Source organism: Giraffa tippelskirchi, chromosome 4 (assembly GCF_054371585.1).
Source record: "Giraffa tippelskirchi isolate mGirTip1 chromosome 4, T2T-mGirTip1v1.2.pri, whole genome shotgun sequence".
Lineage (NCBI taxonomy): Eukaryota > Metazoa > Chordata > Mammalia > Artiodactyla > Giraffidae > Giraffa > Giraffa tippelskirchi.
The window spans coordinates 19,647,225-19,671,067 of NC_137278.1; the positions used below are offsets into that span (position 1 = coordinate 19,647,225).

At 35.7% G+C, this 23,843-nt stretch overlaps 1 protein-coding gene across 4 annotated transcripts in view; it reads right to left on the bottom strand.

Annotated features, from left to right (window-relative positions):
- ROCK2 (Rho associated coiled-coil containing protein kinase 2) overlaps positions 1-23,843 on the bottom strand; it is a 138,156-nt gene that overhangs the window by 63,641 nt on the left and 50,672 nt on the right. For 3 of the 4 annotated variants that reach the window (XM_081596532.1, XM_081596534.1, XM_081596533.1), the window contains exons 2-4: positions 21,704-21,785; positions 19,449-19,549; positions 4,535-4,672 (exon numbers count right to left, since the gene is read on the bottom strand). In XM_081596532.1, the coding sequence (XP_081452658.1) occupies positions 4,535-4,672; positions 19,449-19,549; positions 21,704-21,785 (321 nt within the window). Of the gene's footprint in view, positions 1-4,534; positions 4,673-12,855; positions 12,885-19,448; positions 19,550-21,703; positions 21,786-23,843 lie in introns of those variants that run through there. The other variant, XM_081596535.1, reaches the window with a different exon arrangement.

Sequence of the window (23,843 nt, forward strand, 5' to 3'; positions counted from 1 at the left end):
TTATGTGAGACATAAGAAAAGGGGACAAATAAAATAATCTAGAAAAATTTATTAAATATAATTACTGATACAAAATTAAATACTTTGAGAGAGTCAAGTCAAAATTCAAATAATTTTTAAATGGAAGGTGGTGAGAAGGGACAAAAAGACAGTATAAGGCTGGTTACCAAATTGAGAAGGGGGTATGCGTGTGTGTGTGTGTGTAATGCTATTAATGCTAAATGGCAAAAGGAAAGCCGTATATAAATGTGTGTGTGTGTGTGTGTGTGTAATGCTATTAACGTAATGGCAAAAGGAAAGCTGTACATAAATGTGTGTGTGTGTGTGTGTAATGCTATTAACGCTAAATGGCAAAAGGAAAGATGGATATAAATGGAGAGACACTCATGTTCCTGGAGAGAAAGTCAGTATCATAAAGATGACAATTCTCTTCAAATTGATCAACAGAATCAATATAAACTCTATATCCCAGCAAGTTATTTTCCAGAAATCAACAAATTGATAATAAAATTTACATGGAAATGCAAATAACCCAGAAGAGCCAAAACTACCTTATAACAGAATGAAGCATGAGGACTTATATATCACAATTTCAAACCTCAATATAAAACTACTGTATCAAAACAGTACTAGTATGGTATAAGGATAGATATACAAATCAACGGAACAGAAGTGACAGTTTAGAAATAGCCCTTGTATTTATAGGTCAAATATATATATACATATACATATATATATATACACACACACACACATACAAAGGTGTCAGAGCAATTCAGTGGGAAAAGTACAGTCTTCCTAATGAATGGTGTCTGAATAACTGGATATTCACAGGCAAAAATATGAACATTTTTAGGCCCCTACTTCACATCATACTCAAAAATTAATTCAAAATAGATCATAGGACTAAGTTTATGAGCTGAAAGCATAAACATCTTATGAAAAAACAAAGGAAAAATATTTATCACCTTAGATTAGGCAAAAATTTCTTCTAATATTAAAAAATTGGCAAAATGAAAAACTAGCATAAGATTTGATCAAAATTAACATTTTCTGGCTTCAGAAAATCATATGAGAAAAGGAAAAGACAAACCACAGGTTGAAAAGAAATACTAACAAGTGATATATATGATAAAGTATCTAGACTATACAAAGGACTCCTACACCTCAACAGGAATACAAGCAACATAATCTTTTAAAGGGTAAAAATCGGAACAGTCATTTCACCAAAGATACATGAGTGGTCAATAAGCACATGAAAAGGAGCTCACTATCATTAGTCATTAGTCAAGTTAAAAACACAATGAGATTTTACTTTATACATACCAGAATGACTATAATAAGAATAAAGACAGAATATCAAGTGTTGGCAAGAATATGGAGAAACTGGAACCTCATATATGCTGATAAGAATGTAAAATGGTACAGCCACTTCGGGTAATAGTATGGCAACTTCTTTAAAAGTTAAGCACAAATTTAGCACACAACTAAGTCTCCATTCCTAGGTATATATCCAAGAGAAATGAAGTATGTCCAGAAAAGACTTGTATGCAAATATTCACAGCAACATATTCACTATTTATAGTAGTCCAAAGTAGAAGCAATTCAAATGCCCATCAAATGGTAAATGGACAAAGATAATGGGGTATCCACATAACTCTTTCCCCCTCAACTGAGTATCCTGCAATACAACTCTGATGCCAAGTACCCAGAGTTAGCATCACAAGTTAAGAGCCCAGTCTTTCACATGACTGCCCTCACTTTAGACATTAGCTGTACTTGTGTACCTTGAGTGTCCCCAAGCCACTAGCACTTCTGGTTAACTACAAATTCTGGAGTTTCCATGACTCATTCAGGTTCAATAATTCACTGGGTTAACTCACAGAATTCAGGAAAGCACCATACTTTTGATTACAGTTTTACTGTAAAGGATACACATAAGGTGAGGTCTGGGAGGCAACAGAGCTTCTGCATCTTCTCCTTGTGGAATCAGGGTGAATCACCATCCCAGTACATCAATGTCTTTACCAACCAAGAAGCTCCATTGAGTGCCAACGTCTGCAGCTTTTATTAGGATTTTATTACATAGGTACAATTAATTATATCATTGGGCATGTGATTAAACTCAATTTCCAACCTCCTTCTAGTACTCCTGTATTGAGCTTCCCTGGTGGCTCAGATGGTAAAGCGCCTGCCTACAATGCGGGAGACCGGGGTTCAATCCCTGGGTCGGGAAGATCTCCTGGAGAAGGAAATGGCAATCCAGTCCAGTATTCTTGCCTGGAAAGTCCCATGGATGGAGGAACCTGGTAGGCTACAGTCCATGGGGTTGCAAAGAGTCAGACACGACTGAGCAACTTCACTTTTCTTTCTAGTACTCCTAGCTTGGAAGGCTGAGAGTTCTCATCTTCTAATCATGTGCTCATTTCTAATGATCAGCCCCCATCTCATCCAGTTCAGTCAGTTCAGTCGCTCAGTTGTGTCCGAGTCTTTGCGACCCCATGCAGGGACTGCAGCATGCCAGGCTTCCCTGTCCATCACCAACTCCCGGAGCTTACTCAAACTCATGTCCATCTCATCCAAAAGTTATCAAAATGCCAACAGGAGTTGCCTCATTAGCATAACACACAGGAAATTGAAGAGTTTTTGAAGCTCTGTGCTAAGAACAAGGAACAAAGACCAAATATACTCTTGATTAAACCACATATAACATGCCATGCTACTCAGTGCTAAAAAGAAATGAAGTACAAGACATGCTACAATGTTCATGAATTTCCAAATTAGTATGATAAGGGAAACGGACCAGATCCAAAAGACAGACAACATGTTGTATGATTCCATTTATCTGAAATGTCCAAGCAAGGCAAATCTGTAGAGATAGGAAGCATACCTGTGGTTGCCTGGGGCTGGAGGGGAATGGGAAATGACTTTAGGTATAAGTGATCATTTGGGAATGATGAAGCTGTTCTAAAAATCAGATTTCAGTGATGCGTATGGCCTGTGACCTATGGTAACCAAGTGGGGGATTATTTCTCTTTGTAGAAGTATTCTACTCAAGAAGAAATAACTCAATTGGAATATTACCATTTTGCAATCTTTACAAAATTAACGATCTCAACACAGCATAGACATCTGGTAAAATAACAAGAGTAAGAGATAGAATAGGGAAATCCACAACAAAGAAAGCAGATGAGTGGTTGCCACTGGGCAAGAAAGACTCAGAGTAATTGCTAACTGGTTCAAGGTTTCTTTTTGTGATAAAAGTGTTCTATAATTAGGTAGCAGTGATGACTGACTGCACAACTCCATAAATACACTGAAAATTACTGAAAACTAACTGAATAAATAGAAATAAGTCAGTTATCTTGACAAGTTTTCCCAAAAGTCACACATTTCATACATATAAATATGATGGTACATGAAATGTCCTTTACCAGAGATAAACAAATGATAACCAGGATTATAATCTATTACTTTTTCAACTGCGCAATGTTTCACTATTGATATGCTTCCACAAATTCATTAACTATCTCAGTAGACAGTTTTTACAGGTCTGCTCTGCAGAAATAAAGATCAAAGATATCAATTTACAAAATAAAACTAGAACTGGCAATTAATCTGTTACTATGAAAGCAATTTAAAGATAAAAGTGGATTAATAATTTGCTACCATCATCACTTCTTAATCAAGTAGATTACCATGATATATAATTTGTTACAAAAAATTTAGTATTAACTAAATATATCGGGAATTTCTAGCTACTGGCTACATTTAAAAAATAAAGTGAGGAGGAAGGCTAAAGCTCAACATCACACAAAAAAAGCAATGGTAATGAGCTTTTAAAATACATGGTCATCAATGAAGCAAATCTTTTATCTCCAAATAGCCTTCCACAAACATGGTATCAAACCTGTGGATCATGTAAGCATACTGAACATGCTCTGAGATACATATTTAAGTTTACTCATGACATCTGATCAAAAATGTCTACAGAATTAGCTATTAGCACACACAAAAAATTTAGAAAACCAAAGCTAGTGAGGAATATAACTGAAAAGAAGGCAAAACAAACTTACTTCACAGTCAAATAAAAGGCTGAATTAGGAATTCCAACACTGTCTTACATTATAGGTAACACATAAAGGACTGCAAGAGAATTTTCAAAAATTTTAATGTAGAATTTTTTCTCCTTTTCAAGATAAACTAATTATTGTTCTTATCCAACAATCATATAAATCATGAGAAAGAGTAAGTGGGGGACAATGGCATACTGGTAACTCAATTCTTTAAAAAGAAATTTAAAAAGAGAAAGTTGCAAGTAATACTTGTTTCTGTACAATTTACATTATACCTATCATGTCTATATGACATACTACTTTAGAAGATTAAACAAGTGTAATGAATCAGATCTTATTAAGAATAACTGCAATGTCACGTGAATGAGATGTAGGACTTTCAGAATGCAAAATCAATTCTAACTAATAATAAGCACTTATAAAAAAGGGAAATAAACATAAAAAGTTAGTCTGCTTACCTGAACCACCCAGGGACTGTTGGCAAAGGCCATAATATCTCTTTCCTCCCAGAAAAAAGCAGAATCTGATCTTTTTATCATTTCAAACTTACTAAGAAGCTTCATAGCGTAAACTTTCTGTGATGCCTTGTGGCGAACCTGTTGATTTTTAAAACACAAGAATTAATACTTTAATTTTATGAGAAAATGGTGAACAGTAGATCATATTATAATGTTATTCTTCAAGATATAGTTTCAAAAAAAAAATGATCCTTAGCTAACAAAATGTAAAAACAACATTTTTAATGTGAGGAGAAAATTCCAACAGCCTAAATTTTTCATAAAATATACAATACCTTTAAATGCTAAACTCACTATAAAACTACCTCATTTCATCTAAATAAAACTGAATTCATGAAGCTTCATTCCTTCATGTTAATTAAGCTAACCAATTGAAATAATAAGATGTTGTTAAATGAAAAAACTGTAAGATATGTACATGCATCCATCACGATTTGCAAATAAGAACCTAATAAATTTAGATACCAAGGGCTATTTGTGACTTTGCTAAGTCATCCTTACTTCTTTTTAGGTATCTTATTTAAAAGGTTATTTAAAAAGGGGGGGGGGGCCACCAGTAACATGGTTATTTGATCAGTTCTTACCTTCTTCATTAGACTGGTAATTCCATAAGGGTAAGGACAATGTCTATTTTTGACCATCATTTTAATCCTAGAATATAACATAGCAAACTCTACCACAGAACTAATAAATATTTAATGAATGTTTATAATAGTTGACATCTACTGGATAATCAATAATAAATAGTTAACTGCTAACATTTACACTTGAATTACCTAATAGGATGTCCAAAATTGCACTCCACATCTTCACTCCTCAATTTATTCCTCCTATAGTTTCTATTTCAGTAAATGGCATATTCATTCTCCTAACTGCTCTGGCTAAAAACCTCTGGCTCCTCTTTTTCTCATACAGCTCATCAGCAAATCACATCAGTCCTACCTTCAAACAGTCTCAGAAACCAATCATTTCTAACTATCTCCAGTGATACCACTCTGGTCTGACAGTTTTTGCAGGAATACCTGGTTTTACTGCACTTTGATTTATTGTACCTTGTATATATTACATTATGTTTTTTTTAACAGACTGAAGGTTTGTGGCTACACTGTGTTGAGCAAATCTGCTGGTGCCACTTTTCCAATAGCATTTGCTCAGTTCATGTCTCTGTGTCACATTTTGGTAATTCTCACAATATTTCAGACTTTCTCATTGTTATTATATTTGTTACGGTTATCTGGGATCAGCAATTGTTCTGATGTGCCACAAACTGTGCTCATATAAGACAGTAAACTTAATAAATGTGTGTGCTCAGACTGTCCATTGACCTACTATTCCCCTGTCTCTTTCCCTCACGTTGGGTCTCCTTATTCTCTGAGACAAAACAATATCGAAATTAAGCCAATCAATAATACTACAATGGCCTGTGGATGCTCAGATGAAGGGAAGAGTTGCACATCTCTCATTTTCAAGCAAAAGCTAGAAAGGATTAGGCTCAGTAAGACAGGCATGATGAAAGCTGAGGCAGGCTGAAAGCTAGGCCTCCTGCACCAGTGAGCCAAGTTGTGAATGCAAAGAAAAAGCTCTTGTAGGAAATTAAAAGTGCTACTCCAATGAATACATAAATGATAAGAAAGCAAAACAGCCTTATTGTTGATATGGATGAAGTTTTGGTGGTCTGAATAGAAGATCAAACCAGCAACAACATTCCCATAAATCAAAGCCTAATCCAGAGCAAGGCTCTAAGTGTCTTCAGTTCTGTGAAGGCTGAGAGAGATAAGGAAGCTCTAGAAGAGATGTCTGAAGATAGCAGAAGTTGGCTGCCCATGAACTTTCCTCATAATATCAAAGAGCAGGGTGACGCAGCAAGTGCTAATGTAGGAGATGCTGCAAGTTATCCAAAGGATCTAGCTGAGATAACCATTCCAAAAATTCTAGAGCCTGTAAGAATTATGCCAAATCTACTGATGGTGCTCTATAAATGGAACAACAAAATCTAGATGTCAGCATATCTGTTGACAACATGGTTTACTGAATATTTTAAGCCCACTGGTGAGATCTATGCTCAAAGAAAAAGATTCCTTTCAAATTATTACTATTCATTAACAATGTACCTGGTTACCCGAGAGCTCTGATGGAGATGTACGATGATACTAATGTTATTTTCATGCCTGCTAACACAACATCCATTCTGCAGCCCATGGATCAAAGAGTTATTTCAACTTTCAAGTCTTACTATTTAAGAAAAACATTTTGTAAGGCTATAGCTGCCACAGATAGTGATTCGGCTGATGGATCCAGGCAAAGTCAACTAAAAACCTGGAAAGCATTCACCACTCTAGATGCCATAAGAAAATTTGTGATTCATGGGAAGAGGGCAAAATATCAACACTAACAGGAGTTCAGAAGATGTTGATTCCAACCCTCACTGCTGACTTTGAGGAGTTCAAGACTCAGTGAAGGAAGTAACTACAGATGTGGTAGAAATAACCTCATTGTTCTCTACCCGAGAACTCAATTTGTTTTCTTCTAAGAAGACATCATAACTTGCAATTTTTGCTTCCTTGTATTGTCTGAGTCCCATATTAAAATGTAAGCTCAACAAAGGTAGGGATTATTCAAAGAGGAAATACCAAAGGTATACCAGAGAGCAACTGCTATGCGGCTGATAACAAAACAGAGACACCAGATGTTAAACAGTATTACAGAGACATTCAATTTCCAGCCAAAAAAAAAAGAGTGAAGAAACCCTGATGGTTTCCTGGGCATTCAGGCAAGACATCTTAGGAGAAAGAACCATGCTCTAAAGCAAGGCCTACTCTAGCACCACCTAACAAAGTTTTATAACACCAAACCCGAAAAGATCAAAAAGGGAGTAGAGTTTAGAGGTACAGTCCTTAAAAGGACTTGGGAACAACTTGGCCTTTAAACACATCTACATTTACAAAGCAAAAAACTAAGGCTCCAAAGTTAAAAGGTTATCAACAAGTAACTGGACAGCTTATTAAAATGAAAACCAACACTTGTCAAAGAAAAATAAAATCCAGAGTCTCTATCACATATCCAAAAGGACCAGTACATAATTTAAAAATTACCTGAAAGGCAAAAAGAAAAATGTGACTCATCATCAAGAAAAAAGTAGTCAATAGAAAACAGCCCCAAAAGACATTGGATTTATCTAACAAACACATTAAATATCTCTTTCAAATCTGTTCAAAAGCCTAAAAGAAAGTATGTTAAAGGAAAAAATAGTTTCAATGAATGAACAGAAGGAAAAACCAACAGAAAAATGGAAACTATTAAAAAAAAAAGAACCAATTGGAAATTCTATAACTGAACAATAACTAAAATGGAAAATTCTTTGGATGGGCTTAACAGAGACTGGAGATAAAAGGACATTCAGTATGTGAGGGAGGTTCAAGAGGGAAGGGATAGCCTATGGCTGATTCATGTTGATGTCTGGCAGGAACCAACAATATGGTAAAGCAATTGTCCTACAATTAAAAACAAATAAATTTTTTAAAAAAGAACAACATTCAGTGAACCTAAACACAAATCAATCTGAAGAATAAAGAGAAAAATGAATAAATAAAAATGTATACAGACTTAGGGGCCTATGAGACAATTTTAAAGTCTAAAGTATATGCAAATATAAATGGGCTAAACATACAACTCACAGGCAGAAATTATCAATTAATTAAAAAGCAGCATTGGTGGTACAGTGGTGAGCATAGTTGGCTTCCAGAATTAATTAAAGCGCAAAACATAGCCTCATATATTTTAAATATAAGATTAAACACGTTAAAAATAAAAAGATATAAAAGGATAAACCATGCAAACACCAAGGATGAGAAAGTAGAACAATATTAATAGCAGACAAAACAGACAACAAGGTAAAGATATAAGGAAGATAATTCAGAAAAAAAGAAGCATAATTCATCAGGAAGACATTAAAAATTCTAAATATGCTTGCATCTAATAAATGAGCTTAAGACTTCATGAAGCAAAAATCGACAGAACTAAAGAAAGAAGCAGGCAAATCCTAATTTCAGCTGGAAATTTTAACATCCCTTTTCAGTACTTAATGTAACAAATAAATAAAACATCAATATGGATAGAAAGACAATACAGCCCAGGGTAAAAACTGCTCAATCATATTATAATTACAAAGGTTTTAATATCAATGGGTTATATCACTCTTAAAATATTTTGGAATTTAAAGTATTTTGACATATTATAAGTTTACATGAAAAGAATCCTATATACTGCTGCTGCTAAGTCGATTCAGACTCTGAAGCGACTCTGTGCGACTCTGTGCCCGACTCTGTGTGACTTCACAGATGGCAGCCCACCAGGCCCCTCCATCCCTGGGATTCTCCAGGCAAGAATACTGGAGTGGGTTGCCATTTCCTTCTCCAATGCATGTATGCATGCTAAGTCGCTTCAGTCGTGTCCAACTCTGTGCAACCCCATGGACAGCAGCCCACCAGGCTCCTCTGTCCACGGGATTCTCTAGGCAAGAATACTGGAGTAGACTGCCATGTCCTTCTCTGATTCTATATGCAAAGGGCCAAATAAATTATAATGAGGGTCATAGATTATATCCATTTTCTATATCAAACTACTAACCTAAAATAACAATTCCTTCTATTTGTATGGCAAGATTGCCAGGAAAAATATTAATAACCTCAGATATGCAGATGACACCACCCTTATGGCAGAAAGCGAAGAAGAACTAAAGAGCCTCTTGATGAAAGTGAAAGAGGAGAGTGAAAAAGTTGGCTTAAAGCTCAACATTCAGAAAACTAAGATTATGGCATCTGGTCCCATCACTTCATGGCAAATAGATGGGGAAACAGTGGAAACAGTGCCAGACTTTATTTTCGGGGGCTCCAAAATCACTGCTGATGGTGATTGCAGCCGTGAAATTAAAAGACGCTTACTCCTTGGAAGGAGGGTTATGACCAACCTAGATAGCATATTTAAAAGCAGAGACATTATTCTGCCAACAAAGGTCCATCTAGTCAAGGCTATGGTTTTTCCAGTAGTCATGTATGGATGTGAGAGTTGGACTATAAAGAAAACTGAGCATCGAAGAATTGATGCTTTTGAACTGTGGTGTTGGAGAAGACTCTTGAGAGTCCCTTGAACTGCAAGGAGATCCAACCAGTCCATCCTAAAGGAAATCAGTCCTGAATATTCATTAGAAGGACTGATGTTGAAGCTGAAACTCCAATACTTTGGCCACCTCATGTGACGAGGTGACTCATTGGAAAAGACCCTGATGCTGGGAAATATTGGGGGCAGGAGGAGCAGGGGACGACAGAGGATGAGATGGCTGGATGGCATCACCGACTCGATGGACATGGGTTTGGGTAGACTCCGGGAGTTGGTGATGGACAGGGAGGCCTGGCGTGCTGCAATTCATGGGGTCGCAAAGAGTCAGACATGACTGAGCGACTGAACTGAACTGAACTGATGCCTTTTACAGAATGATGGAAATAAATACATGGGAAAGCAACACGAAAACATGAGTGTGAGAGTGTGGGATCCTAAGACTAGGATCCTAAGACTAGGATCGTTCATTCCCTTCCCCAGAAGACAGAGGATATTTACTTAGCAAATTATAGCAAAGCAAATGCTCATGCCAGCAATGCTTTTAATAAAAGTTCCTTTTTTATAGTTTAAAATGTTATTAAAAAGAGACAGCTAAGGTACTCTCTCTTCTGTACTTATGCCATTCTTCAAACGTTCACTTATTCTAAGAGCATATTAGATTTTGAATGTTTCTTAACTTCATTAGAGAAAGCAATCATATAACAGGAATAACCAATTAATTTATACCCTAATATTATTTATGCCTGATTCAGGCCATGACAAGAGTTCTAAGAATCATGCTATAAAGAACAGGAATGCCAAAGAATGTTCAAACTACTACACAATTATGCTCATTTCATATGCTAGCAAGGTAATGCTCAAAATCCTTCAAGCAAGACTTCAACAGTACATGAACCGAGAACTTCCAGATGTACAAGCCGGATTTAGAACAGGCAGAGGAACCAGAGATCAAACTGCCAGCATCCACTGGATCATAAAAAAAGCAAGATAATTCCAGAAGAACATCTGCTTCATTGACTACACTAAAGCCTTTGACTGTGTAGGTCACAACAAACTGGAAAATTCCCAGAGATGAGAATACCAAGCCACCTTACCTGCATCCTGAGAAACTTGTATGCAGGTCAAGAAGCAACAAGAAAAGGACATGGAACAACAGACTGGTTCCAAATTGGGAAAGGAGTACTTCAAGGTTATATACAGTCACCCTGCTTATTTAACTTATATGCAGAGTACATCATGAGAAATGCTGGGCTGGATGAAGCACAAGCTGGAATCAAGATGGCCGGGAGAAATATCAATAACCTCAGATATGCAAATGACACCACCCTAATGGCAGAAAGCAAAGAGGAACTAAAGAGCCTCTGGATGAAAGTGAAAGAGGAGAGTGAAAAAGTTGGCTTAAAGCTCAACGTTCAGAAAACTAAGATCATGACATCCAGTCCCATCACTTCATCACAAATAGATGGGGAAAAAAATGGAAAGAGGGACAGACTTTATTTTCTTGGGTTCCAAAATCACTATGGACAGTGACTGCAGTCATGAAATTAAAAGACACTTTCTCCTTAGAAGAAAAGCTATGACAAACCTAGACAGCATATTATAAAGCAGAGACATCACTTTGCCAACAAAGGTCCATCTAGTCCAAGCTATGATTTCTCCAGTAGTCATGTACGGATGTGAGAGTTGAACCATAATGAAGGCTGAGCACCAAAGAACTGATGCTTTTGAACTGTGGTGCTGGAGAAGACTCTTGAGAGTCCTCTGGACAGCAAGGAGATCAAATCAGTCAATCTTAAAGGAAATCAACCGTGAATATTCACTGGAAGGAGTGATGCGGAAGCTGAAGCTCCAATACTTTGGCCACCTGATGCAAAGAGCTGACTCACTGGAAAAGATCTGATGCTGGGAAAGATTGAGGGCAGGAGGAGAAGAGGGCAGAGGATGAGACAGAGGATGAGATGGTTGGATGGCATCATCGATTCAATGGGTATGAGTTTGAGCAGAGATTGTGAAGAACAGGGAATCTGAAGTGCTGCAATCCATGGGGTCACAAAGAGTCAGACACAACTGAGTGGCTGAACAACAATGAGCAGAAACTAAAAGATATTTGTCAGCTACTAGGAAATAGTTAAACATTTATTTATGCTTAATCTTTTATATATGAATTAATGAAACAAAAACAAACTGAGAAGGAGCCATTCATTCAAATAAACAAGAACACAGGCATAAGATGATTTGCTGAAAATGTGAAAAATACTTGTTGACTTCATTCTTGGTGATTATGGAAAACTGTTTCCCTTTCTATGCTTCCAAAATGCTTATGGTAATCTAATATCATAATTAGTAGTATATACGTCTGTTTCATACGTTCCTTTAAGAACAGAATACAGACTTTCATTTGTGAGGCTGCCAAGTGGTTAGCACAATGTTGAATTATCCAATTCAACAAATTTAACAAAAGTATAGCTATATGAGGCTTCCGTGATAGCTCAGTTGGTAAAGAACCAGCCTGCAATGCAGGAGACCTCAGTCTGATTCCTGGGTCGGGAAGATCTCCTGGAGAAGGGATAGGCTACCCACTCCAGTATTCTTGGGCTTCCCTTGTGGCTCAGCTGGTAAAGAATCTGCCTGCAATGAGGGAGACCTGGGTTCAATCCCTGGGTTGGGAAGATCTCCTAGAAAAGGGAAAGGCTATCCACTCCAGTAATCTAATATCTAATAATCTAATATCATAATTAGTTGTGTATATGTCTGTTTCATAAGTTCCTTTAAGAACAGAATACAAACTTTCATTTGTGAGGCTGCCAAGTGGTTAGCACAATGTTGGATTATCCAATTCAACAAATTTAACAAAATTATAGCTATATAAGATCCATAAAACTTTTAATAAAGAAAACTTGGTTAGACACTAGTTAATGAGGCCTGAATTTCATCTAAGGACACTTTAGGACACTTTAAAGGCTCACAGCACATGAGACAGGAACCACTGGCTTGTAGACTTTGACTTGATCTACAGGACAAACATTAAGAGCCAATAGTTGTATTCATGCCAAATGTCTGCCTCATACCTTAAAATACATTGGTATTAGTATTACAAAGTACTACAATAAAGCATTGTTATTTTAGGAAAGCTGGTTTCCACTGACCTTCCTTGTGAGGATACATTCTTCTGAATGATTCTATTATAATCTCCCTTAGCAACTCTGTACATTCCCCTTTGTTCTCTAGCTTTCTCCTTTATTCAATATGGATGGATAAACAGTCAGATAGACTGATGATTCATTATCGCACTGTACAGAGAGTACTGCTTAAAAGCATGGACACAGATGTCAACAAACCTGGGCAAAAGTCCCAGCTATTTATGAACAATATGGCCAATTCACTTAACCTCGGTAAAGTTCAGTGAATTCATCTACTTAAGAATCTCATAGAATTGTTGCAAAGATAAAATAAGATAATGAATATAAACACTTAGCACACAGAACAAGTCCACAAAAATGTTAACTAATTCCACCATAGCCAAATGGAACTCAGTTCATTCTATTATGAAGCTTTACATGTGTCTTCCCTGTGTCACTATGGTTACCTAAAGGACAAAAATGTGGCTTTTCTTCCAATGTTTCTATTTGTTAGTGAAAAGAATACTATATTCCTTGTTTCTAATTTTAAAAGTGGATGAGTGCAATGACTCTATATAAATAGAGAAAAAAAGGTTAAAAAACACGGTAACAAGGGTCAAAACAGTTAACAGTTTTATTTCAGCTGATGGAATTCTGAGTGATTTTTATTTTCTTATATTTATGTTTTCTATAGCTAATATATACTTAAAAAAAAAAACTTTAAGTAGATGAAACATTCTTAAGTATAACTAGATACATGCTCAGAAAAATCCTAAAATGGACCTTGAGGTCCTAGAACACTTATGGAGAAAAACTTTTGAAAATCATTCTAACCAAAATTTCCCATTTGAGGCTTTAAAACTGATTTCTAATGTAAAACTTATAATAGATTATTTTTATAGTAAGACTCAATGCATCTATTTGACAGATCTGGAATAGTTATTCTGTACTGCTGAGGTTTTCCACTGAAGATGGAAGGAGGGAGATAATTTTAACAAATCAGAAATAACCTTGTAACTAGCGAGGAGCCTGTTTTACTCCCAAAGAGGACTAAAAAAATCTGTCAAGTATTAGAGAATCATTTCCCATATGCTCTTTCTTTCTGGTTGGTTCCACATTAAGTTTAGTTTAAAATCATTTAAAAGCAAGTCAGTAGGAGATTAGAAAAAAAAATCCTCATCTCATATCAGCCTTGAGTGAACAGCATAATGGAAAATAAGAATGAAAAATATTAATTGATGTCTTAAAAGAGAGCCAGGATGGATGAACACTTCCTGCTTCATTCAATAGACAAGAGAGCTATAAAATACCAAGATATGTTCAATGAATACATTTTAGAAGGATCAATTTAGCAGCAGTTTGTACTAGACAGATCTATACTTCCTATTTTTCATATACCTCATCATAGAGAAGTGGAGAAATAAAACAGAATGAAGCAAAACATGTATGTTAGAAAAGCCCTACAGTTGATTCTATCATACCCAAGTTGGGGGAGAGAGTGGTATGTGAAAATACAAGGATATGAAATATGGGGAAAACAGTCTGCCAAAGAGTCACATGGGTTCAGCTGAGCTTAGGTGGCATGAATTTGCAGAAGATTTAATTAATAAGCATAGTCTTGGTATTTTCTCCATCAGCACTTCCCAATCCAAAATCAACAGTACAACAGTGAAACTATTAGTAGAAGTAAAAAACAAAGCAGGACACAAAGCAGGCCCTCATACTTGACTAGGTATCTTGGAGAAAGGTGAATATCCCCCAAAAGTGGAGAGACTAGAGAAATATTATCAGCAGGACTTACTGGAAGAGAAATCAATAATGACCCCTAATTTTGGGGTTTGAACATCAACTGGGTTGATGCTAAAGCCATTTATTTACTAAGATGGGAAAGTAAGAGAAGGAACAGATTTGGTGAGGAAGAGCAAAGTTAGAGAAGGAATCAAGCAATCTAATTCACACGTTTTAGATGTCTGTGATACATCTTAATGGAGAAGTCACAATAGTGACAACAGCTAATATTTACTGTGTATCTACAATGTGCCAGGTCCATGATAAGTACCACATATGTATAATATAATTTAGTACTCACAAAAAAATCTTATAAAAGTCCTATTATTAGTGCCACTCGAAGATAAAAGAAATGAAAGCTCTGATGACAGGAAACCTATGTACCATAGAATGGAAACAAAAGTAGATGACCTTGACTCTCTTTTTCACAGTACCAGAGTACTTTCTGCTAAAATATCTATTAAAATTGAACATTAAACTACTTTAATTATAAAAACATGTTTTGTTAAGCCAATATGTGAAATGAGTAGGGCTTCCTTGATGGTTCAGTGGTAAAGAATCTGCTTGCCAATGCAGGGGACATGGGTTCGATCCCTGATCCAGGAAAGATTTCACATGTCAGAGCACCTAAGCCTGTGTACCACAACTACTGAGCCTGTACTCTCTAGAGCCTGGGAGTCAAGCCCTAGAGCCTGTGCTCCACAACAAAAGAAGCCACCAAAATGAGAAGCCCAAGGGCTGCCCCTAGAGAGTAGCCCCTGCTCACCACAACTAGAGAAAAGCCCACAGAGCAACAAAGACCCAGCAGAGCCAAAAATAAACAAAATTTTAAAAAGAAATGAGTATATGACCCTTTAAAAGGAACCTGTTTTTCCAGGAAGGCTCCAATTTTATCCTACAATCTATTACCTATTTACTATGTGTCAGACACTATTCTAGATCTTTTCCATACATTAGCTCATTTAACACTCGTAGCACTCTATGAATAATGAACTATTATTATCTTCTTTTTATAACTGAGACTACTGAGTTACAAAGAGGGTGGGTAGTTGAGAGGTCTCACTCCAGAGTTCATGCTCTTAATCAATATACTGTACTGAATCACATTATGTTCCACAAAAGTTAGACGTAATAAAATATTCCAAAAGAACAGAATCCAAAACCAGTAAGGATTTTATACATAAAATAATCTATTGTTACCAACTTTTCATGATATAAAAACATAAGTTAAATGTACATCTCAGTAGATAGGGAAAAAAACCACAAGACAACAAGATAAACAAATTTTGCCTTCCTGGGATTATAAAACTTTTCAACCCACCAAAAAATGCCTCTTCTGATGAGGAAATCTATACCCAAATAAGTTAAATGACTTGTCACTTTCCTGATTCATGCCACTTTCACAAGTACTCCCTCTGTATTTTGACTCCCATTCCATCCACATTTCTTCACGTGGCCAACCCCTTTAACTTAATTGTCACTTTCTCACAGCAAGAGCATTCCTAACTTCCCAATCTGAATAAGGTACATTCCGCCATTATTCTCTTTCATAGCATACAGATCTTTTCCTTCATAGCGTTTATCATAATCTAAAAATACTTTACCCATTTAAAGTAAAATTCTTCATGTCTTGCACAAAACTACCACTCTCAGCAAGATTGTGTGTGTGTGTGTGTGTGTGTGTGTGTGTGTGTGTGTGCGCACTCTAAGTTGCTTCCAACTTTTTGGAAGAGGACATGTTACTGTATCTTTGGGGCTTTGCTGGTGGCTCAGATGGCAAGGGGGCTTCCCTGGTGGCTCAGACCATGAAGAATCTGCCTGCAGTATGAGAGATCTGGGTTTGATTCCTGGGTCAGGAAGATGCCCCAGAGAAGGGAATGACTACCCACTCCAGTATTCTTGCCTGGAAAATTCCATAGACAGAGGAGCCTGACAGGCTACAGTCCATGGGGTCGCAAAGAGTTAGACGTGCTTGAGCAGTTATTCTACTATATCTTTAGAGGCTAGCACAGCTCCTGGAACATAACAGATCCTGATTAAATATTTCATTGATAGATACAGATAAATGTGCCATTTTATATCTGATAATTAACTGCTAATGTTTCCTAAGTATTTACTATAATCCAGGAACTATTCCAAATTCTTTATATATATTGTCACATTTACTTCTTCCATGTAATCCCATGAGGCATAAATGCTATTGTTATCTTCATTAACAGATTAGAAACTTAAGGCATGGAGAGATTAAGTAACTTGTCTGACGTCACAGCTAGTCAGCGAAAGAGTCAGACTGCAACCTTAAGCAGCCTGACTCTAGCTCTTACACTATGGAATAGCTGCTGTGACATGCCAGAGTTACTTTTACAATGAGAATCTCTGCAGAAACTGAATGGTACATCCTCTGTGATAATGTATTTTTAACTTGACCAGAAAAAGCATTTCACAAGGGAAGACACAGTTGCACCCGCTACTGTAAAACATTCTTCAGATGACTAGAAAAACATAATCATAAAAATATGCCAAACATGGAACATTCCCTACACATCTGCCTAACTTATTACCACGTACAAATCAACTTAAAAAGGCAATGGGAAAAGCACCTGGACTTTTCCTTTTTATTCTCACCCTTCTTTTGAAGAGTCCCTGCTTAAGGTAACAACCAAGAACTAAATCCAAAACAAACATGTACAAGCTCTCAGGTCAAGTCATCAGATTAGTGGAATGTTAAAATAATTTTCATTTTTAAAAACATTTAACTTGTTTCTGCATATTTTGTGGCCAAATGAAATATAGGATGGAAATTAACAAAAAAATAGAAGACTTCTTTAACATATTAAATTTTAATGATCGAGTTAACCTAACACAGAACAATGATCACCTTGTCACAAAAACATGACAAGTCAAGGTCTGTCATATTTCTCTCCAAAAATACAACGTCAAATTCTAGGGTCTCTTCCATAATTGTATAGCATGAAGAAACAATGTGCCTATTTCAAATACATGTGGTATGACTTCTACATCAAATAGCAAATAATGACAGTGGTTAACACTCAGAGAGTACTACAACAAGGCTTACTTTTTTAATTCACTTAAGTTTTCCTAAAACGACCTCCATGACACAGGTATTACTATAAGCATTCTACAGATTGGAATTCAGAATGATTGAGAAATCTGCCTGTACTCATGGTCTTTTGAGTTAGGCCATGGCAGAACTGGGATTCAACTACTTTATAATTTCCCTCTCTTCTAGAAACTTCCATATGAACTGTCACGTAACTTAATCTCCCACCCTACCCACTAGAGCATTCTGCTAGCTGAAGCTTCAGCACTTTCACTAAGAACAAAAAATAAAACAAAACCTTTTTACTTTCCAAGGCAGCCCATTCCTAAAATCTACTCCAAATCAACGTCTCAATTCCTTCAATAATACCCAAGGTGGCATTATTTCAAGTCCCTGAGCATTATTTGTCCCTTGATACTCTCCATCAACATGTCTTTTAAAACAAGGCAACAGGGCATCTAGACTGAATTAAATATTCAGGTATGGCCCAATCATCTCAAATTAGAGAAAACCTATCTGTATTATCTTAGAAATAAAGAAGTCCAAACTTTACTATTTTGGGTAGCCATATCACCAATGGTTTTTGCCTGGTTTACATTCAAGAATTATCATTCTTTAATATACTGTTTAGCAATCTATTCCTTGAATTCTTCATATCCAAGTACAGGTAATTATTCTGGTTAAATTTCATTTATTCTATTTGGCTAATTATCTCCCCAGTTGATGATTTCTGGGGTTTGGCTCATCTTCTAAAATCATCCTCATACTTCAGTTTTAACTCATCTAACAAAGTTAATCAACCTGTCACCATTGCCTCAATATAAGTCATTAATACAATGTTTAATAGGAGAGGAAAGAATTCTAAAAACTGTCCCTGGGGATCTGTGTCCAAGGAACCATTCACGCCTTCAACAGTTATTAACTTAGTTTTAAAGCTCTCTACCCATATGCTTATTCATTGATACTTCTCCACATCATTCACAAGTATGTCAGACTTTTCAAATATCTTATAGATATATATTACATCTATTGCACTATCTTGATCTACAAGTTCAATAAGCCTATCAATGAAAGAAGTAATGAAAGAAAAAGACAGAGGTTACTCTGTCATGACTTATTCTTTGAGAAACCCATGCTAGCACACAGTTTTTCTTGGTGCTCCATCAAGGAGAATAAAGCACTGTTAAGTTAAAAACAGAATTATAGTTTAACTATAAGAAAAAGAAAAGAGAAGTTCCATATTCGGGTGATGAAAAAAGAAATTATTATGTTACTGTTCCTCATATAATAGTATAAATAAAACGTTTGAAATGTCTGCAAACATGTATAAGTATTTCTAGTGCTATCACTTTGCCTTGCAAAGGCAAATTTTACACTTTCTTTCAAATGTTAAAATGTTTCTGTTGGGTTTTTCATATTAAATGTCAGTTAACTAGGCAGAGATGTTATGAATCTGAATATACTAAATAAAAACATAGTAGTTCTGAAAGAATATTAACTGCTAAGCAGATCATGTGTGATGCCAACTTGGCCTTATTCTAAATCCCAGTGTTTTAGAGCTGTAAAAGACCTGGTATTTAGAGCATAATTGTCTCCTTTCATAGAAAAAGATACTTACGCTCTTAAGAGATGAAATGATGAAACTCATAAAGCTAATTTTCTGGCATGGTTGGACATAGAAATAAGATTCACTCTAGGGCCACTGACAATGTCTCACAAAACCATGTCATCAAAAGAAATAATAAAAAGAACAAAACAAATTCTTTCTTACCAACTGGACTTCACCAAAAGCACCTCTTCCGATAACTTTTACAACATCGTAGTCTTCTGCCTTCATCTGTAAACCTCTAATCTTTTTCACAATTTTTTCATCTACAATAAAAAGATCACCATAATATCAATCACCATATTTATAAACAACATTTTTAAATAATTACCATATTGGTAAACAAATTTTTATTTCAAAGACTGGGTTTAGTTTTCAGATAAATCTATCAGTTTTTAAATGCTGTTGTTTAAAAATCTAAGACACATAAACTTTACATCAAAGGATGAAAACTCCATGGCTTAACACATATAAGACTATCAAAAAAGCAGTATTTAAGCAATGCTGTTTCTAACTCTGTTGTGTAGCAAGCTAGATTGGCAGCTAAAATTGGGATGACTCAAGCAATCCTGGAGTACACCCTAAATCATGTCAGAAAGCTGCTATGAAGTTACAAAAGGTAAGTCTTCATAATGAATTCTGGTAGCCTATTTCTTTGAAAAACACTAATCACATATTGTAGATTTGATAACTCTAGTTAAGTTTTTAATTAGGAAAATGACCCAGACTCTGATAATTCCAAATTAAAAAGCTTACTGTGTTCACATAAAGCGTACACAATTATTTTGAGAATTTCTAATTCTCAGAATTCAATCCATTCACAACTTCACTGCAACATCAATACTGGTAAATATTAAAAGTTACCATATTTATGGCAGTGATTGTTATCACATTATCTTTCTTTAACTAGACTGAAATGTCTACATTTATACAAACATAAAGCTCATTAAGTCTTCTGGGTAACATAAAGCTAAGTCTTCAGTTTAGTTCAGTCACTCAGTCATGTCTGATTATGACCCCCATGGATTACAGCACATCAGGCTTCCATGTCCATCACCAACTCCTGGGGCTTGTTCAAACTCATGACCATCGAGTCAGTGATGACATCAACCATCTCATCCTCTGTCATCTTCTTCTCCTCCTGCCTTCAGTCTTTCCCAGCATCAGGGTCTTTTCAAATGAGTCAGTTCTTCGCATCAGGTGGCCAAAGGATTGGAGTTTCAGCTTCAACATCAGTCCTTCCAATGAATATTCAAGATTGATTTCCTTTGGGATTGACTGGTTGGATCTCCTTGCAGTCCAAGGGACTCTCAAGAGTCTTCTCCAACACCACAGTTCAAAAGCATCAGTTCTTCAGCACTCAGCTTTCTTTATGGCCCAACTCTCACATTCATACATGACGACTGGAAAAACCATAGCTTGGACTAGATGGACCTTTCTTGCAAAGTAATGTCTCTGCTTTTTAATATGCTGTCTAGGTTGGTCACAGCTTTTCTTCCAAGGAGCAAGCATCTTTTAATTTTATGGCTGCAGTCACCATCTGCAGAAATTTTGGAGCCCAAGAAAATAAAGTCTGTTCCTCTTTCCACTGTTTCCCCCTCTATTTGCCATGAAGTGATGGGACCTGATGCCATGATCTTAGTTTTTGAATGCTGAGTTTTAAGCCAGCTTTCTCACTCTTCTCTTTCACTTTCATTAAGAGGCTCTTTAGTTCTTCTTCACTTTCTGCCATAAGGGTGGTGTCATCTGCATATCTGAGGTTATTGATATTTCTCCCGGCAATCTTGATTCCAGCTTGTGCTTTGCATTTCGCATGATGTACTCCACATATAAGTTAAATAAGCAGGGTGACAACATGCAGCATTGACGTACTGCTTTCCCAATTTGTAACCAGTCCACTGTTCCAAGTCCAGTTCTAACTGTTGCTTCTTGAGAAACCTGTATGTAGGTCAGGTGGTCTGGTATTCGCATCTCTTGAAGAATTTTCCACAGTTTGTTGTGATCCACACAGTCAAAGGCTTTGGCGTATTCAAGAAAGCAGAAGTAGATGTTTTTCTGGAATTCTCTTGCTTTTTCTTTTTCAAGCTAACTCTCTTAGCTTGCTGAAAAAAGCAAGCTAAGTTTAGATTTATTAATATTAACTGAAAGCTTCTCTTGGAACTGTCATAAGTGACCTGTTCTGAAAATGTTAAACAGTCTTAATTGATACAAAATTTTGAACTTTACCTATTTCACATACTTTAATAGGTTTTCCAATTTTGGTTTGAAAATAAAGAATATTAGTATTTAAATACATCAAGTGGCAAACTAAAAATATTTGTTTAATAATTTAAAAGTTTGTGGACTATAATGATATTAAACATAAATCTCCCATCAAAAGTAGAGTTATGTGATCACATATGAAGTTTACACATACTTACATCTATTTAAGAAATTATCTATATTTTTGTTTTTCCTCAAAGCAGGAAAATCCAAATCAAGGACCAAAGAATTTAAGCCATCCTGTTTAACAAAAAAATAAACAGAGGAAAAAAAAGTTATTACAATTTTCAAGCATTCAAGACAAAAGCCTTTAAATTTTACTGTGCTACTCTCACTTAAATAAATGTCAATCCACTTTGATATGAAATTGCCCAGTCCAATAGCTTTAAATAGTTTCCTAACTTGTGCCAGAGAATATTAGGGTTGATCCTATCATATTTTCCATTGTACTTTTAGCCAATAGAAAAAGGTCATTTTAAAATGTGCATCCATTATTATTTCTTGTGAGTCAGATGTTTTTTCTCTCTTCAAATGTCCAGTAAAGTTTTACAAAGCTTTTGACTTTAAGAAATAACCTAGAATAAGTTTTAGTTCCCATTCATTCAACAAGCATTAATTGTGTGCCTAGTGCATGCAAAGAACAGAAAATCTAAAAATAAGTGAGACATTCACTATCCTTACTCTCAGGAAAGTGAGGTTCAAAACTAAATTTCCCTTAAAAACATGAAAACAGGATGAGGCATGTTCGGGTTTCTATTTTTTTAAGTTTTCTGTATTTTCTAGACTTTCTACAAGGATGCATTAAATTTATAATCAAAATAGGAAAAAGTACATATATGTAACTTGGTGGGAGTGAAAAAAACTAGTAAGAAACAAACCAAGTCTCAAATTACTCAATGGAGGGGACATGCTTATGAAGGAAACAGTATTTCCGAAACACTAGTGCATATATTGCTTCATCCCCAAATAACTCTGAGAAGGGCAGAAAAAGATATATTATCATTTAAAAAGAAACAAAGTTTAGAAAGATTAAGCCACTTTGGCATACCCAAGGTCTTGCTATTAGAAAATGATATAGCAAAATACTTCCCAAGTCTTAGAGGTTCAATATACTTAACTCATCTTTCTCATCTCAACCACCAGTGGAAACTTAGAAGGGTAAAGAAGGAAGCTAAATGATTGCAAAAAACGAAACAGTAATAAAAAGATTTTAACAATCTGGGTAGGAAGAAAATGTGGGGAAAATCACATGCAAAACTTAGAAAGGAAACTTGAATTTTTACTTTGCTAATTCTAGAAAAACCACACATATTATGTTTATTTACAAGTAATATTTCATATTTTCAATTTCTGTTCTTTAAGAAACATGTCAACACTTTGTGAAAATATTCTATAGCAACAGAATGGTGTAGAGGTGTTAACAGTAAGCTATAAATATTTTTAATCACAATGAACATTATCTACACCCCACTGATATCATTAATGCAGATACACTGAAACGACAGTGATTCTCTTTAACTGAAAGAAAAACACACATTAAAAATTAATATACAACTTCCAGTTGAGACTGTTACAGTCACATTTTGACACCCTCCCTCCACTCTCAACCCACAAATTCCCTCTCAAGCATAGCTGAACTACTTTTCATACTAGCATTTTAGCATACTAGGCTATTTATAAGTACCAAAATATCAATACATCTTTGTTGGTATAATTTTGATATTTTAATAAGTTTAAAATGCAAAATCTGAAGCACATATTTTTAGATATATCCAGATTTATACTGTGTTAAAATTTCAAATCAAAAAGGGTACATTCATTTGAAAGGTCCTCAACTATAGAACCTCCATTAATCTCCATAAAGAAGAAAACACTTAAATGGACAGGTGATCTAGTCACTAAGTCGTATCCGACTCTTGCGACCCCATGGACTGCAGCCCGCCAGGAAGAAGCTTCTATTAACAAGAATATTGTCCTCTAGTTCAGACTTTCCCAAAATACATCATTTGTATACTTCATACTGTCTCCATGTACATATAATGAAGACAAAAGAAAACTTTCTTTGAAACAAAACTACAGCTTGACATCAGTAAAAGGACTGAATCCTTGCTTACCTTACAGCCTCCCTAAAAGTAATCACAGAAAGATGGAGTTCCATAAAGAATAAATAAACAGAAAAAAAACTAGAAATAGTTTATATTTTCCCATAATATCTCCCACTAGTGTAGAGTCAGAGCTTTTTCAGCAGTTGGAACACTTGAGCAGTGGCTCAACTCAATGGTAATACTATTTTGTTTT